Source organism: Neolamprologus brichardi, chromosome 8, assembly GCF_056152115.1.
Source record: "Neolamprologus brichardi isolate AB-2024 chromosome 8, ASM5615211v1, whole genome shotgun sequence".
In the NCBI taxonomy this organism is placed as follows: Eukaryota; Metazoa; Chordata; class Actinopteri; order Cichliformes; family Cichlidae; genus Neolamprologus; species Neolamprologus brichardi.
This window is the reverse complement of record NC_142111.1, coordinates 6,328,008-6,345,770: the sequence shown is the minus strand read 5'-3', so window position 1 is coordinate 6,345,770 and position 17,763 is coordinate 6,328,008. Positions and strand designations below refer to the sequence as shown.

At 41.7% G+C, this 17,763-nt stretch overlaps 2 protein-coding genes across 2 annotated transcripts; both read right to left on the bottom strand.

Moving 5' to 3' along the window:
• Nucleotides 1-168: 168 nt before the first annotated feature.
• Nucleotides 169-9,332, bottom strand: chadlb (chondroadherin-like b). The gene is made up of 11 exons (XM_087845070.1): nt 9,252-9,332; nt 7,538-7,705; nt 6,977-7,171; nt 6,697-6,852; nt 6,435-6,580; nt 4,602-4,883; nt 4,289-4,503; nt 2,458-2,727; nt 1,970-2,382; nt 1,720-1,886; nt 169-1,489 (listed from the first exon to the last, which is right to left on the bottom strand). Exons 2-11 carry the CDS (start codon nt 7,703-7,705, stop codon nt 1,180-1,182), a joined length of 2,322 nt encoding a protein of 773 aa, XP_087701196.1. The 5' UTR covers nt 9,252-9,332; the 3' UTR covers nt 169-1,179.
• A 1,176-nt stretch (nt 9,333-10,508) lies between these two features.
• Nucleotides 10,509-17,542, bottom strand: rangap1b (Ran GTPase activating protein 1b). The gene is made up of 16 exons (XM_087845333.1): nt 17,461-17,542; nt 16,995-17,113; nt 16,746-16,873; nt 16,411-16,470; nt 15,737-15,916; nt 15,351-15,485; nt 15,047-15,205; nt 14,839-14,952; nt 14,656-14,755; nt 14,429-14,513; nt 14,168-14,339; nt 13,967-14,050; nt 13,762-13,864; nt 13,070-13,158; nt 11,682-11,803; nt 10,509-11,559 (listed from the first exon to the last, which is right to left on the bottom strand). The coding sequence occupies exons 2-16, from the start codon at nt 17,104-17,106 to the stop codon at nt 11,481-11,483; spliced, it is 1,722 nt and encodes a 573-aa protein (XP_087701459.1). The 5' UTR covers nt 17,107-17,113; nt 17,461-17,542; the 3' UTR covers nt 10,509-11,480.
• Between the last annotated feature and the right edge of the window lie 221 nt (nt 17,543-17,763).

Genomic DNA, 17,763 nt, shown 5'->3' with positions numbered 1-17,763 from the left:
AAAACAACAATCGGGTACATTCCTAAAAACAATGTATTTACTGGCCAGCTCAGCAACACCGAAAGATACCTGAAGGAGAATTGGAGAATTCTTTCACTGGTTAGGAAAAACTACTTCATAACATCTAACATAGCCAAGAATCCTTCTACCATCAACAGATATCCTCACGAATAAAAATACAAAATGCTGTCCAAGTAATTTGTCAAAAGCAAGAACAGATTAGACCAGGGGTGGGGAACTCCAGGCCTCGAGGGCCGGTGTCCTGCAGGTTTTAGATCTCACCCTGGGTCAACACACCTGAATCAAATAATTAGTTCATTACCAGGCCTCTGGAGAACTTCAAGACACATTGAGGAGGTAATTTAGCCATTTGAATCAGCTGTCTTGGATCAAGGATACATCTAAAACCTGCAGGACACTGGCTTTCAAGGCCTGGAGTTTGACACCCCTGGATTAGACTGCTGGAGAAGAGTGCATATGCATAATATGACAGATTAATTTGTACCAGAATGATAGGAAGGGGAGAGTATGGAGAATTAGAGAAATAGCTCATGAAGAATACATCCTGTGTCAAACATGGTGGAGGCAGTGTGATGGTATGGGCATGAACGTGGCTGCCAGTGGAAACTAGGCAGCTGTCGCTAGTGTTTATTGATGACGTGACCACTGACAGAAGATGTCAGTGGTCATCTTCTGTCATATGATATGTGGAGTATACAGGCCCAACGTTCAGAATCAGCCAAATGCTAAATATATTCATCCAAGTACTAAAATCAATCCTTATATTAAAAATGATGTTAGTTTGTCCAGTTAAGTTTTACAATTTTAACATAAACTCCTTAAATCAAAGTTTAAATCTTAATTGCTTGATTGAAAATGTACTGTGGCAAAACTACTAGTACTGTGCAAATACCTGACTGTAGCGCTTTTAAGGTGATAAAAGTTAAAGCCCAACATGATATAGCTTACTAATGCAACCGTACAAAGAATTTATACTGTTGTTCAACATTGTGCTAAGACAGCAAGAATGATTAGTGTGAAAAAAGCCCGACTCCTGCAGCTGGGACAGTTCAGTTCAGTGTTTAACCTCAAAACTTTGGTTCTGCGCTGTGCTGATGTTTGCATTGAAGCCCTGACTTTAAAACGCCAGAATGGATGCAACGCCGAAAGGCGGGAGTTTCAGGGCATGCTGCGTCTCTTTGTGCTTTCAGCAGCTTTCTTTGCTGCACCCTGTTTTGTGTTTGGACTCCCTCGAATTTTGGATTTGACCTTGAGCATCTTGACCTGCCGATGGCCGCTCAGATGCATCGGTTTGGGTTTGGTTGCCTTGGGGGCCTTTGCTGACTTTGAGGTGACAGCAGGGGCAGAGGGAAGACTCTCTCCACCAGGGCAGGCTTTGAACCCGTGGACATCCTTGACCCTCCGACCCCGCAATTCAGGTGGATTGGCACAGGTGGCTCGCACCTTCAGGTTAACTTTCTCAATCCACCTAGATAAAAAGAAAAGATCCAAATTAGTTACTATTGTTAGTTATTTAATGTTATTGAGCCAAACGGTATAATATGTGAACCTTAAAGCTAATCTTAAAAGATAAAGATGCGTCTTTGGAAATGGTTTTGTTCCCATAATGACCAACATTCACATTTTCGCATACTAGAATCTCTCACCGTCCAAACCCCAGTCCTATTTAACTACATTATTGACTTGCAGCTGTCTTACATGCGTAGTGGCAGTAGGGGGCAGTCACACATTAGAGGATTGTCAGCGAGATTGATGACCTCCAAAGCGGTGAGTGGGTGGAAGTCAGGGACCTCCTCCAGCTGGTTGCCCTCCAAGAAAAGACTCCTCAACCCAGGACCCAGTCCTGCCAGGGCGCTCTGCGACATCTGCAGCAAAAGCAATCACATCGGTTTGAATAAAATTGACATTACATATGAAAACGTTTGTAGAGTGCACAAAGCCCGCTCACCTTCTCCAGTCCCATGTTATTGAGGTACAGCTCTTTAAGTGACCTCCCCAGAGGTTTGAAAGCATTCGATCCGATCCAACGAATTGAATTTCCGGACAGCCTGAGGTCTCGGAGATTCCCAGCCTTGCTCAGTGCCTCAGTGGGCACCTCCTTGAGCTTATTTCCTCCCAGGTGAAGCATGTCCAAGTCATTTGCCTGGTAAAGAGCCCTGGGCGACACGTGCACAATGGCATTCCCGGTGAGATAGAGAGCTCTCAAACCCTCAGCCCCCGTCATGATACCTGGCTCCAGCTTAGTGATGGAGTTGTTCTCCAGATGAAGTGCAAGCAGACTGGGCACCAGTTTGAAGACACCTTTGGGGAAGCTGGTAAAGCGGTTCTTTTCCAAATGGAGGTAAGTCAGCTTAGGGAGACCTTAAAGAAAAAAAGCAAGTGAGTTTGGATCTTGTCTGAACATCTACTCTAAATGTAACGTTGCCAGTGAAAGACCTTTAAAGGCATCTGGGCTCAAGGAGGTAAGCTCATTCTCAGACAGGTACAGGTATATCAGTCCCTTCATCCCGCTGAAAGCCCCTCCTTCTACATCCACAATTTTGCAGCGCTGCAGGTGCAAGGACACGACCTGGGCGACACCGGGGAAGCTGTTGCTGGGAATGTAGTGGAAGTTGTTGCCACGCAGGTCCAGGAGACGTGTGCTGGCAGAGAAACCGCGAGGCACTTTAGTGTGACCACGGTTCTCACATGAAGAGTGGTGTGTCTCTGCCTGTAGACAGGTAGGTAAAGGAAATGTAGAGCTCACCAACACTTCAACCTTGCACTTCCCTCTCCTGATAAAATTTTATTTTATTTTCACTTGCTACACACGGAGCAAACATGATTGGGGGAAAGAAAGAGAGGTAGGGAAAGAAAAACAGTGGGGAAGAGGAACGGTGATAAAGGGCAAGAAACAAAAACCAACAAAACAAACAGACAAAAATATACATATATCAATCACCTGAATCACCTGTTGAGAAAGAAAAAAGAGAAAACAAGCAAGAAAAGAGCAATATAATAAACAACATCATTGCAATAATCAGCTGCACTGCACAAAGTTGGCCTTTATGCAAGAGTGTCAAGAAGAAAGCCGTTGTTAACAGAAAACCAGAAGAAGTTCCGTTTGCGGTTTGCCACAAGCCATGTGGGGGACACAGCAAACATGTGAAGAAGGTGCTCTGGTCAGATGAGACCAAAATGGAACTTTTTGGCCAAAATGCAAAACGCTATGTGTGGCGGAAAACTAACACTGCACATCACTCTGAACACACCATCCCCACTGTCAAATATGGTGGTGGCAGCATCATGCTCTGGGGGTGCTTCTCTTCAGCAGGGACAGGGAAGCTGGTCAGAGTTGATGGGAAGATGGATGGAGCCAAATACAGGGAAATCTTGGAAGAAAACCTCTTGGAGTCTGCAAAAGACTTGAGACTGGGGCAGAGGTTCACCTTCCAGCAGGACAACGACCCTACACATGAAGCCAGGGCAACAATGGAGTAGTTTAAAACAAAACATATCCATGTGTTAGGTTGGTCCAGTCAAAGTCCAGATCTAAATCCAATTCAGAATCTGTGGCAAGATCTGAAAACTGCTGTTCACAAATGCTGTCCATCTAATCTGACTGAGCTGGAGCTGTTTTGCAAAGAATGGGCAAGAATAAATTCAGTCTCTAGATGTGCAAAGCTGGGAGAGACATACCCTAAAAGACTGGCAGCTGTAATTGCAGCAGAAGGTGGTTCTACAAAGTATTGACTCAGGGGGCTGAATAATTACGCACACCCCACTTTGAAGTTATTTGTTTGTAAAAAATGTTTGGAATCATGTATGATTTTCGTTCCACTTCTCACGTGTACACCACTTTGTATTGGTCTTTCACATGGAATTCCAATAAAATTGATTCATGTTTGTGGCTGTAATGTGAGAAAATGTGGAAATGTTCAAGGGGGCCGAATACTTTTGCAAGCCACTGTATATCTCCCCCACCTGCAGAGTGAGTTCCTGGAGAGAGGAGACCTCCTGCAAAAAGCCCTTTTTCCAACAATGAACTTGAGGGCTGTTAACTGGTAGATTTAAAAACACAAACATGGAAAAAAGGCAAATCAACCGCTAGTTTTACAGAGTTAAAGGTGGCATTGATTTTCTAACCTAATAAAGAATCCAGCGTATTCCTCAATGTGTTCAACTACATCCTACTATCATTGGCAAACGCAGGTAAAGAGGTTAAAGTCAGCGTGGAAAATATGGTAGGCATTAAATGAAATATAAATATACAAAAAAGTAGTGACACTCGCCTCACAGACACAGTTGGCAGGACACTTGACCTTGTTCGGTTCTTCAGTGGGTCGTGGCATGATCCTGGCTGCTTCTTCTTCTTTTATGATGTCTTCCTGACTCTGGCATCTCAGCTCAGAAGGGTGGACAGCATCCAGGCTCTCACCTGAAAGATGGGATGGCCCTCCACAAGTCCCCATCAGCTTCACTTTGATATAGATAGCCCACTCTCTGCAGAATAGGGGAAAAAAAGAAAAGAACAAAGTGCTGATCACTTCCCTGAGGTTTCCTGAAGCTGTCAGGACAAGAGCAACAAAAACCCACCGTACCTGAGTGGACGCAGGTAACAGTTGCAGAGGATTGGATTCCCGGCCAGGTTTAGACGGGACAGCTTTGGCGAGCCTTCGGCGAAGGGCTGGATGACACGCAGCTGGTTATTGCTGATGTCCAGGTGAATGAGGTTGGGGGATTTTGAAACAGCTGTGTTCACCAGGTCCTGCAGGGACATGTGGTCCAGGAAGAGGTGGGTCAGCTTGGGCATGGACACAGCCTCCTCCCCCAGGTACGTCATGGGGTTGTAGCTGAGATCGAGACGAGTCACCTCTGGCAGCCTGGATGCAGAAAAGAACAAGGCAGGAAATAAGAACAATGATTATTACTCTTATTACTCTTTGTCAACACAGACATCAGGTGTCTGAGTTTAACAAATGACTTTCTGTCCATTGTGTTGAAGTTTGGTCAGACAAGGGACTATACTGTCTGTGAGAGAGGGATTTGACAAAACATGGAATCCCTTTTGTTCTTTCTACTGATTAATATCACACAACTTATCACTTTATTTAAAACCTAAGGATTTTCTATTTTCTTCTCTATCTAGAAATAGGAGAGCCTAATTAAAAAAAAACTTAAATTGCAATATCAACCAGCTTAACTTATAAATGTTAATAGATAGCACATAAATGATGGATAGACCCTGTTATACTGAAGAGTGAACCCACTAGGCTTCACCTTTGAGGCCTAACAACCTTAAATCTGCATCCTTTGTAATGGCCAGCAGGGGGAGACTCTACATATCTCTCCCTAAAAACGCTTTCCTAATGAGTCAATGGTCTGCACTGCAGAAGATAATAATAATCTATACATAATGGTCAAACAGTTAAAGAAACAAAACAAATAAATTAAAATAACTTAGAAAAGTAACCAATAAATTAATGGCTACTGGTATGGATAAGCAGCTTAACATTCTGTAAACATGATGTCATTAACAGAACAGCAAAAACATAACAGGTAATCAGTTGAACTTGTTATCTAAAGCAAAGGAATTGACTACTTTACTGATCCGTAGCATAAACCTAACAAACAGTAACCTTCAGGGAACGTTCCCCAAAAAGCCCCTAAAAGTTACAATTTGGAGCGAGTCCAAGAATGTCCGCTCAAGGCAGTGCATAACTATTAGCTTACCATTTTGAAAGAAGTAAGTTAATAGTTATGTACAACTGAAACAGTTAGCTAACACAAATCAAGGAATGGGAGTTCATTTGAACTCACGAACACAGAATCTGTTGAAGAGTGAAGGAAAGCGCTTTTTTGACTCTGACAAGACTATCGGGGAACATTGGATAAAGAATGGGAACCATTGCTTTAGGGTGTGGCCACCTTGTGACTGACAACTCATGCGGTGTCCTAAGTTTTTCAGTCAGTTCAACCTATTGATCATCACATCCAGTAGAAACAAACCAACGTTGCAATGCCTAAAATATCAAAGGTTGAGGCCCACTGTGATTCACAGTGGCTATGTCCATCTTTAATGTACAGTCTTTGACAGTGGTTTTCAAAGTGTGGGGTGGAGTCTTTGGAGACCTTGCCAATTCTATTCTCTATTTTTTTTTTTAAGTGATACAAATTGGACTCTTTTAATTATTGGTAATCAATAATTAAAAAAGAGAGAGATGTGACATTTTTTCAGCTTCAGAAGTCAAATGCCAGAAGAAGCTTTCTTAAGCTTTTTCTCTAGTGTGTGTAAAGCACCCAGCGGGCCTGTACTTTGCTGTTAATTATGATGTCATAATTGTCACATTGGATTTTAGTTTTTCTCTAGATTTACATCCAGTGTGAGATTCCTGTTTAGCTCCAATGCTGAGTGATGGTGCCTCTCACTTCACCTGGTCATGGTCTCAGTGGGGAAAAACTGTAACTCGTTGTGATCCAGGCTGAGACGAGTTAGTGTGAACAGTCCAGCAAAGGCTTCAGTGTCCAGGTAGTTTAGAAAGTTGTAACTAAGACGAAGCCACTTGATATTCTGCAGGCCCTGAAAGCAAAGGAAGCTGGCATTTTATTTAAGGCTCCAACAAGACATGCATCTCTTTAAAATATTTGAAATTTTCCATTTCGAAGTATTTTGTACAGACTGTTTAGTGTGGGTACCTGGAATGCCATATTAGGGATGTAAACCAGCTGATTGTGTGAGAGGGAGAGCAGGTTGAGGAAGCCCAGCTGAGAGAACGCTCCAGGCTGGATCTCTTCCACACGATTACGGTCAATAATAAGCTGCTTTAGTGAGGACAAACCATCAAATGACTCCTAGAATCATAAAAAATAAAGGACTGCACTGAAAATGGTTGGGTAGACTTCTTAAAGTTAATTTTAGTTTTTAAAAACCACTTAAAATGATAATGGGATATATGTGGTTTAAGTCTAATAATACCTGGTAGAGGATGTCAATGTTGTTGTTGGCAAGGTTGAGGAAGACCAGGCGACCGAGGCCACGGAACGCCCCCTCCTTCACCTTGTGGATGTTACAGCGCTGCAGCGACAGGTGAGTCAGGTAGGGGGTGTGCATGAAAGCCCCAGTGGGGAGTTCCTGTATGTCATTACCTCGAAGGTCCAGTTTCACTGTTATCTATGAGGAAAAGAGATTATATATTAGAGGGTAATAATAAGTATTTAAAAGGTACTACAGCTTTGGAAGTTTAGCCGAAGCCTTATCATTCTTTACCTGTTCAACAGAGAATTGTTTAAACAACCCCATTTTTGAGGATTGTTTAAACACCACAGCTTACCTGAGTATTGTTGCTAATCATTTCCATCTAGACTTTTTAGATGTGCAGCAGACAAATGTGCAGCAGCTGTGTGATGCTATCATCCTAATATGGACCAAAATCTGTGAGGAATGTTTTAGGACCTTGCTGAATCTGAGCAGATACGACCTGGTGCTGGCAAGGTGTACCTAACAAACTGACCAGTAAGTGTATATGTTTATAGATACCTCATCGACAGCAGGAGGAACCTGGGTCAGGTTCTTGTTGACACAGGTCACAGTGAGTTGGATTTGGTCACAGAAACACTCCTGTGGGCATTTTGCTGCTTGGACTGCAGGGACGCAGAGGACCAGCGGGCTGATCAGCAGAATCCAAAAGGTAACGGGGAGGTCCATCTGTAGGAAAAACCCTGATTCACTCTTTTAGTTTGGCCACATAACTCATTCATAACATGTCAAACTGCAATGCTAAATGTTTAAGGTGCACGTACGCCAACAAATTACCGCTGATTCGTTTTTTTTTTTTATTTTTAGCGGTGATGTACCGTAATAGAAAATTTATTCATGCATACAGCTTTCCAGTTTTCTGTTCATGTTGGCAGCTTCAACATTAATTTATATGTAAAATAATGCATTTGGATAAAAAATTGTATTAATGTACTAATATATCAGTTACAGAGGCAACTTCTTTTAGAGGTATTTTGTTTTGTTTTTTTACACTTGCTACTTTAAGCACATTTTTATTGACAGATTTGCATCAACGTGTTATTGATGTAAGAGATGTCATTGTAATAGAATCTCATTGAACTAAAAATAAGTCTTTTAACCTGCAAAAAGGTTGGAAATTGTCCTTGGTTAGTAGAATCATAAGGAATGTCGTTCTCAGAAGAAGTTTTAAAAAATGTTATTATCACTGAATTCGGTGTCATTCAGTTATTTTTCCCTTTCCAAAGCTGAAGGTAATATAAAAAAAAAAAAATCCTTCTGCACTTTTGGGGATTAATGCCATTTGGTCAGATTGGTCTGCTGTAGTCTTCACTGGAATGCCTTAAAACCACATTCCCATGTTGGATCAACAGTGCTGATCCACAGGAACGGACTTGAAAAGCTTCAGAGCTCCACACTCTACAGTTTGGACTCTGGAAATGTGGACACGTGCAGTATGCTATGGCTATTTTTTTTCTGTTAAAACTGTGACCTTAAAGAAATTATTGACCGCACAACACAAACGGCAAATTCATGAACTTATTTGCTATGTGCACTTGAAGTCAATGATAAGATTGGTATAAAAGGTTGAAAATACTTGGTGTCATCTCAAGCATCAGGGAAACGAAGCTGTACCACACGTTTAAAAAGAATTAAACTGCTAGTTTCATATTTATTCACGCCATATTTTTTTTTCGAGCAACCACCTGAACAGAAAGAGGCCCAGAAACTAGAGAGGAAGGAATTTCCTCAGTTCGGGCTGTTTGTCTTCGTTCCCCCGGGATCAACAGGTCCAAACCGCGGAGGAGCAGCCGCACCGGCCGTGCACAAAGGCGCACTGTCTTTCTCTGCCGGGGCTGTGCCAACATGAGTCTCCCCTGAACACACGCCTGTCCACCGGGCAGTGCGACATAGCAGGCACTGTACAGCCTCGAGACACTGATTTAGCCTAAACTACGATCATTACAAAAAATCTGAATATGATTTGTGTAGATATCAGGTTACATTTGTTCAAGTCAAGTGCTTATTACAAAAAAATACTAAGGTTCGCTATTAAAACACGATACTTTCCTTTTTGACGCAAAACAAAATGCAGGACTAAATACCTGAGCATCGGGTATTAACCGTTCCGGCCTGTTTAAGTGTTTCCCGGACACCATTACGATTGTTTGAATGTGTGTAATACTTTTAAATCCGGACATTCAATGATAAGAAACCCCTTTACGCACAAACTCACCGTGGCGGTTCCGTCCAGCTGCAGAGCGCTACTGGTCCCTCAGTCACGAACTCCGCCGCTCTTCCCCTGCTTGTCGCCCCATCCAAAACAAACTCCGTCTATCCCCTTCTTTCACGTCTGCTCCTTGGCTACCTCCACCTCCAACCCCTCTGCTGCAGTCTGCTCACTGCGCCTCAGTTTATTAAAGGACTAGTTCAGCCCAAATTGAGGAGAATCAGTCACCTCAGAGCCAACACTAAAGTCTAACTTTCATATGCACCACTAAAAATGAAAGTGACATTTAAAAAAAATACATTAAAATATGTAAAAACTCTGATCACAGTGTAACACAGTTAAAATCAGAAGCCATAAATGATTATTAATCCCTTTCTCCTGCTTTGGTTACAATGGATCTGTGAGATCTCAGATTAACCAGACCTGGATCAGGTAATTTGGTGACAGGTGCAGTGATCCATAATGTCCCAGAGGTCTTTGAGGATCAGTCAATGGCATTGCTGACTTTGTTGTTCAGGAACAGCATAAAAACACTGGTCACATGAGGCTGGGAATTATTCTCCACCCACATTTGGTCTGAGGATTTCATTCTGGTACCTACAGCAGTCAGGATACCAAGTCGAGGTCTGTGTTCTCTTCAAGGATATGCCTACACAGACCATCTCTACCCCACTGCCACACTGGTCATGCTAGATGGCATTATGGGGCTGTTACTTCTCATACAGATGAGCAGCTACTGGTCCTGATGCTGGGTTGATGCTATTCTACAGCCCTATCCACGGCTCCTCATCTCTCCTCCACACTTTAGTCTGTGCCTTCTTGTGATAGCACCTATGGATATGTCATCCTGGAGTTGGACTTTCTGTGAAGCCTCAGTGCGATGCAGGGACAGTCTCATGCAATAGTGGCAAGAATCAGCCAGGAGGGATAAGATCAATGATCTGTGAGAGGGGGGTTTATTCTGTTGCCTGTCCCATGCACCTGTTGTCACTTTTATTTACACCAAAGCAGGTAAACTACACTCATAACAGTTTCTGCTTCCTAACTGGGCAGATTATATTCCTTAAGTTTAATTCTTTGTGTTTTGATGCGATGCTCCATTATTCATCTCACCTGTTTTATTCAACATGGATGCTATCCGAGGACCGATACTAATAAACATCACCACTCAACCCCCCCCAAAACATTAATTTTCTTAGAATGAGTTCAAAGGCGGCTGTTGCAGACATGACTGTGAAAACACTCAGACAAACAAAGAGGGTGTCAGGTTTGTTAGATGAACTATATTTAAGACAGAACATTTGGTACAAATTACCAATCAGGTAAACCAAAGTTATCCTCAAGGAATAGATGCACAATCAAACAGATGATCTAAATGCAATATTCCATTCTCATAATACCACCAACACACAGAGCTATATGAGGTAATACACAGGACGTTGTGCAACATAAAGTCATATAAGAAACTCCAAATAAAAGTGATTCTGGTCCCTGATCATGATGATCCTGCAGTATGGGTTGGTCCCTATGAGCAGCACAATGATAGCTGTGAGTAAACAAACTCTCCCTAAAGTTGCTCTTCTTTCCCTTTAAAGAATTTATTCAAATACATATCAAAATGACACCTTTTTATTTATTTTACTTATAGATTATAATAATGTTGGCATCACAATTTCTGTCTTAGCACTCCTGAACCAGGTTTTCACAAAAATCAGTAGTTGTATCAGCGTCTGCCACACTGGTGGGATCTCGTCTACAAATTTCTCAATTTATTTCAGAAACACTGATGATATGTTAAACCAGAGATTTCCACAGATATAAAAGCATGTTTCTGAAATAAATTCCTTTTTGTGTAATTTTTTTTAAATTTGTAAATTTTAACTCGATTAATTACTAAATGTAGGATGTTCGCTTCATTTCAGGTTACAGTCATTAATCATTTTAAACACATTAAACTCAAGTCTGATTGATGTGAACTTTTTTTCTTTTTTAAAGCATTTGTATCTATTTTCTATAAAAATATAAGTCACAAGCACAAGTAGAAAAATAAAAATTAAGACATTCTTGGACAGTCTCTGTGAAGCCTTCATAGAATATGAATGTCAGGAGCAGAAATCAGTGGTTGGACTTGGCCTTTGACTAGAAACCCCCCCAAAAAAACATCCCTGCTTGTTTTTCAAAGGTGAAAAACTGAATGTGAGTGCAGAGTGTGCCCCTGTGTCGGTTAACTCAATGTTAATCCTGGCACCTCCTCTCCAAAGCAGAGCTCAGCCTCTCTCTGGCGCTGCCACATGACTTGAGAACCCCACCGTTCCTGAAGAGTCAAACAAAAATGTGCACATGTGAGGCTGCGGTCCCACTCATGCAACAGGCTAACACACATTTAAATATAAATATGAAGTTAAACTAAGTCGAGGTGATGAAAGACTGTTCTACCTGGACAGGAAGATGTGAAGCAGTGAGGCATCATGCTTAGGGAAGTATTCCTGCTGGACAGCATGTTCCAAACATAGCAGCTGACCCGGGACCAGCAAAGCCTTTTTTGTCTTCCCCTCTCCCTGGAAGTGAAAACAATAAAGAAAAGGCTCACCACATTTAAAAACAACTTATAACCTGGCCATTACAGATTTGCCTGAAAACTTTCCAGGACAAAGATCAGCTTTTTAATAGGAATTATGTGAATATGTTAAAATAATAAATACAAATCTTTTGGGTATGAACGGTGGATGGACTGACCCATATATAGATAGTAGCAATACCAATGCTGGTATTGGATCAATACTAGCATGACAGGATCAATACTTTGTTTTTAACCACCAAGTTCAGTATAAAACCCTCTTCATGTTATTATTACTTTTTTCCAGTAATAATAAAATATAAAAAAAATATACTTCAAACATGCACAATGAAAAATGTCTGAACCTTTTTGTGTTGACTGTCACATCTGTTTGATTTATAACCCATATAACATTTAAACAACACAAGATGACCAAAAACTGCTTTAGAGACAGACACAGACACAAGTCCAGGTCTCCAAAAATCCCAGTTTTAAAATACATAAACAGCTGAAAGGTGAGTTTTGTTATATTAACTAATTATTTTGAAAAGTAAAACTCAGTGATTTAGTAGTCATTAAATGTGTTCAGAATTTGCAAATTGATGATTATTCATCTCATAACTCATGAGTATGGGGCGACCGTGGCTCAGGGGGTTGGGAAGCGTATCTGTAACCGGAAGGTCGCCGGTTCGATCCCCGGGCTCTCTGTCCTGGTCGTTGTGTCCTTGGGCAAGACACTTTACCCTACCGCCTACTGGTGTTGGCCAGAGGGGCCGATGGCGCGATATGGCAGCCTCGCTTCTGTCAGTCTGCCCCAGGGCAGCTGTGGCTACAACCGTAGTTTGCCTCCACCAGTATATGAATGCGAGAGTGAATGAATAGTGGTATTGTAAAGCGCTTTGGGTGCCTTGAAAAGCGCTATATATAAATCCAATCCATTATTATTATTATTATGACACAATGCTCTCCCCACACAAGCTGCCTTTACAGGTTCAAAGTATCAGCATCATCAATACTGGCCTTGTATTTACTCGGTATTGGATCACACAGTACTAGGAAATATCAAGTACTATGGCTCTCTTAAGATAAATTCTGAGATATAACAGAATTATGGATCGCTGAAGTTCCTTAAATATTTGGATGTCTAATCTCTGCCAGCAGATTTGGAGCCCTGCCGAACCTACTCTGTGCATGTAAATGACTGATATTCTGTTTATAGTTTCTCGTGAAGTGTTACATAATAGGAAGCACTGCAGCGAAGCTTTACCTTGAGTAGTCCCATCATGACCAGCAGTGTGGAGAGGAAGCAGTATGATTGGAGGGTGGAGCCAGAGAGGAGCTTCTTCAACATTGCATCTGTGGAGCACAGTGACACACTGCATGTCAGAATCTCAGAGAAGAGAAGCTATCCACGTGAAAAAGAGGACAGCACAAGAGAGAAACTGCACCTTGACGTCCTCACTAATAAGCAGCCCACTCAGTGCAATTATATTTGAGGAATCTCTGCATGCCAAAGCTTTGAAAAGGATGTGCTGTGTTGCATTTCAATGTTTGACTATAAAAAGTAACAGAGGACCTAATTTGGTTGTTCTCATTAATTAGTCATATATAAACTGTTCAAATGGTGCCTGCTCATATTAAAAGTTTCAAATAATGACGGCAGTGTCTTTGCTGATGATCCTTGTATGTTAAAAGCTCAGACTTCAGTTTTCCTACTTTTGGCTCTTTATGCAGTCAGTGGGCATGGTCATCTCAGACACACAGCTGTAGCTGCGAGCAGAAAAGCTCCACCTGCTGTTTAATCCTTTGTGAGGGGCAGCCAATCAGAAGAAAGTTGGTTTAAATTAAGACACCAAGGCCCAGTATAAGACAAATAAGGATTATTTTGAACTTTGAATCCTGCAAATGTGGGACTAATGAGTAGCAGAATCAGTCTAATGTAAGTGTGACTTTATTCACCGATAGTATCCAGAACAGCGGTCTTGGTCTCGGGATCTTCACTGTATAGGGAACCGATTTTCAGAATGGCATCAGCAGCTTTCTGTGGCTCAGATGCATCGACCTGGTGAGAAGACAGCAACAGGTTAAACCCATTCCAGCAAAGTAAAACAGGCCAACACCAACATGCTACAAACACTTTGCTGACTACTTAAAAACATGTAACCTCTTGCCGAAGGTGTGTCCTCAACTCTCCCAGCTGGAGAAGCCGTTCTGCAGAGGGGCAGCTGAGGAACGACGTGATCTCCGCCTGTGGACAAACATAGAGACATCACTGAGAACTCTTCATTTCCCAGTTTATGTGAAGTAACTAACTGATCAACAATCACATGAAAGCAACTGTTCGTCTAATAAAGCTTCAACTTACAGGACTGTTAGGCGAAACAGGACTATTTCCATTTGTTGTTATGCCATTTTCCTTTGCGATTTCACTGCCCTCTTCATTCTCTTCATTGCAGTCATCACTGACATCATCGTCGTCGTCGTCATCATCATCGTTTCCACTGTCATCTTCATCATCCTCATCTCCCTCATCATCACTGTAGCAGTGAAAGTTTTAAATCTATTGTTTGCATGTTTGTGCAGTTAAACACTGAAAATGATTATGGATTTTTAAAACCTGCATTACCTGAGTGACTCGAGCACGTCTCCTTTGTTCATGTTCTCCATAGCCTCTCTCAAAGCCTCACAGCCCTCCTCTCCGAGACAGTTACCTATCAGCCACAAACAAAACCAGTTTCAGACTTTGCAAACTAAAAATGTCTTTTTATTTTACATTTCTGCAGCATTGTTCAATCAACCTGGATCTTCTTTCTCCAAACACATAAAGACCCATTTCATGGTCAATGTGCATACCGTTCAGATCCAATTTCTCCAGATCAGCTTTGTCTGCAACAGCCTGAGCCACCACTAGTGCTGCTGCTTCAGTGATCTCACCAAATGACAGATTAAGCTCCTGGAAAAAAGTTGCATGAGAGCACTGTGAGATGTAGGAGACACAAAGGGAAACCAAGTCCTGAGCTGCGATCGTACACTGACCTTGAGGATTGGCAGTCCTTCTCTCAGGACTGCAGCGAGGGCGACAGCCCCCTCAGAACGGACCAGACAGTCACCAAAATTGATCACTTGGATGTTCCTGAGATGCCTCAGAGCCTATAAGGCCAAGTGAATTCGGGGACACAGTCAAACACCGGATAAAGGTCCTCTCTGCTTACAGAAAGTTGCTGAAAAAAAATATGGATCTCACCTGTGCCATGGGCAGTGAGCCCTTCTTGGTGAAAGTGTTGTCATTGAGGTTGAGGACTCGAAGCTCTGGGTTATGTCGAATGGCTGAAGCTAACGCCATCACACCTGAGTAGTTTATTCCATTCTGGGGCATGTGAATCTCTTCAAGGCTGCCCATCAGCTGATGTGAAAGCGAGGAAGAAAGTGCATCATGAAACAGAAATGGTCTTTGTTCCTCCCAAATCAAAAGTCCATAATATCATTACAGTTACTAAACGTCACATTTACGGTAATGTAAAACTGAACAAGGTGGGAGTATTTTGTACCTGAAAGGCCTTAGCCAAGGCACTAGCTCCTTCATTTTCCAGGCGGTTCCTCCCTGCTATAAACACTCTCAGTCTAAGTGGAGCTCCAAGAGACGATGACTGTCTGTGGCATTCAATCAGGGCTTCAGACAAGATCTATATTAAACATACAAACACAGATGCTGTTGGAACTATAATGCAAATACACAATAAAGTGTTAGATTTTTAAAAATCTGTTAACTACATTAAAAAGCCCACATTTACGTACATAATTTGAGCCTGTACCTCTGTACACAACCATAGCAAATTTAAAATAAGACAATCAGGGTGTGATTGATGGGCAACTAACATAAATAAATGTGTGTCTTCGTCTATATATTATTTGACAAAGCTGTTTGAGAGCTCACCTTTCCTCCACCAATCCCCATACCACAATTGTTGAGCTTTAGCTCCCTCAAGGTGTGGCAGGAGGGGCTCTTAAGCAGCTGCTCGATTCCTTTGACACCATCTGGCCCAAAAGCGTTATCACTCAGGTCCAGCTCAGTCAGCCTGGCCCCTGCACTCATTATTGCACTCCCCATGGACCTCTGAAGCACAAGAACAGAAAAAAAATACAGAACAGTATAAAGCACATTAGATTGTGCATGTATGAACACAAGAAATTTTCAGGAAGTGTAAAAGAACATCAACATTCATACACAGAAAACTGATGTGATATCCCTTTCACGCATAGTGGTCACTACAGTGGACAGCTATTCAAAGGTTGTTTTCTTGTATTTGTGTCAGTGCTGATTGCACATAAACCACCACTACGTTGGACACTGATGTGTCACTTCATACCCTTCCACCAGTGACACATTGCACTGACATGTTAAAAAAAAAACTCTTTGAAAAGTACATGTTTAAAAAAAAATGAAGTTCAAAAATATTTTTTTTATGCCTAAAGATGAATAAAAATACTAAAAAAAACTCTGATTGAGGTTTTCATAATTCATGCATGAAAGGAATATTTAACAGTTCAAGCGTATGTAAGAGGATGGATTCTTCCTTTTATTGGGGGTGTAACTCAGTGGCTTCTCACCAAGGCTGGTGGGATTTCAGAGCGTAGTCTTCCAGTGAACATGTCACTCCAGTAGCATCTCTGAAAGACACCAAAAATGGGAACAGTTAACAGAATGTATCACACTGCAGGAGAGTGTAAAGTATAAATACTGTTGGAATGTAACAGTATTGTATATTCAAGATGGAAGAATTTTGATGAAATATTACAACTAAGCAAAAATCGTTGTAGTTTGAAACGCACTTGAAATATTAGATTACCAAGACAAATAATCTGAAAAGGTTGTTTACTAACAATCAAATCCTAATGATAAATGATGCTTTACTGTGATGGGAAATGGTGAACTATGAAAGCACCTGAAGCATGTCTTTGTTCTCCAGAGCCTTTGCAATGGCTTGGGCAGCCTCAACTCCCAGAGTGTTTCCTTCTAGGCGAAGAGCTCTCAAACCCTGGTACTGCTTGATGTCTTGGGCCAGCTGCTCTGCTGAAAGCACAGGGATCAATTTGTCAGATTTAAGCAGTCAACAAGGATCACCTTCATGTCTACAGCACACACAAGGGAATAACAGCAAAAAATAATAAAAAATAGAGCTACATATTCTCACCTGATTCTGCATTGTCAAGCTTCAGTCCAAGACCTTTGTAGCTCAACTCTCCATCACCAACATGGGTCTTAGAGAGAGCATCAGCCAGCTGAGCAATGTCATCTGAAGCCATAGTGACTCTAGAAACATCCACAAATTCCGGAGAAGGGAAAAGTGACACATTTTATAAGCTTATCCAGCAACATAAATAAGAATAAATACAAGCACAGACACAAAAAAGCCAAACACTGTTCAGTAAGAGTTAAGAACATTCAGCGTTACAGAAATGTCAAAAAATACTGTCAACAACCAAGTTAGCTATTTAGCTGTTCTGTGCTAACTAGTAGTAGTGCGCAACAAGATAAACGCTGACTCAACTAAACTAAACTGAGTGTTTTTTTCTGTCTGTTTGAGGAAAATCATCTTCTCTATGAGACACACGGCTGTCTTCAAAACGCAGACGACTTTTCAAACAAGAGAAGCTTACCAAATGGGAAAATGGGAAATGGTAAATAAAGCGACAACACGCCGCTTCTTCCGCGCGCCGGTTGCTAAATGCCGTGACGTCACGCCGCCAGGATTTTTTTTCTTCTTCGTGGATTTTGTCAGCGTCTGAGTATTATCGCCATCTGCTGTTTTCCTCTTGTCTCTGCCGTTTTAGGCCTCGGTTTGAGTTTGAGCGTTGTCTTTTCTTCTCTATGCCTAAACCAGTAAAGGACGATTATTTTTTACCAATGAAAAAAAGCCTTCCACGAGTCAAACGTTCAGGTTATTATATCAAAATTCCAAC

Bases quoted from the DNA above. Each gene is read 5' to 3' on its own strand.
- chadlb (XM_087845070.1), bottom strand. From the start codon at position 7,705: ATGGACCTCCCCGTTACCTTTTGGATTCTGCTGATCAGCCCGCTGGTC. The intron at 2,728-4,288 runs GTGTCACTACTT...GTCTACAGGCAG, and splicing joins CAACTGTGTCTGTGAGGCGA to AGACACACCACTCTTCATGT. The intron at 2,383-2,457 runs GTCTTTCACTGG...TTTTTCTTTAAG, and splicing joins GAGCCCAGATGCCTTTAAAG to GTCTCCCTAAGCTGACTTAC.
- rangap1b (XM_087845333.1), bottom strand. From the start codon at position 17,106: ATGGCTTCAGATGACATTGCTCAGCTGGCTGATGCTCTCTCTAAGACC. The intron at 14,953-15,046 runs GTGAGATCCATA...TTGGCCTTATAG, and splicing joins GCTCACTGCCCATGGCACAG to GCTCTGAGGCATCTCAGGAA. The intron at 14,340-14,428 runs GTAATGCAGGTT...TCACTGCTACAG, and splicing joins GACGTGCTCGAGTCACTCAG to TGATGATGAGGGAGATGAGG.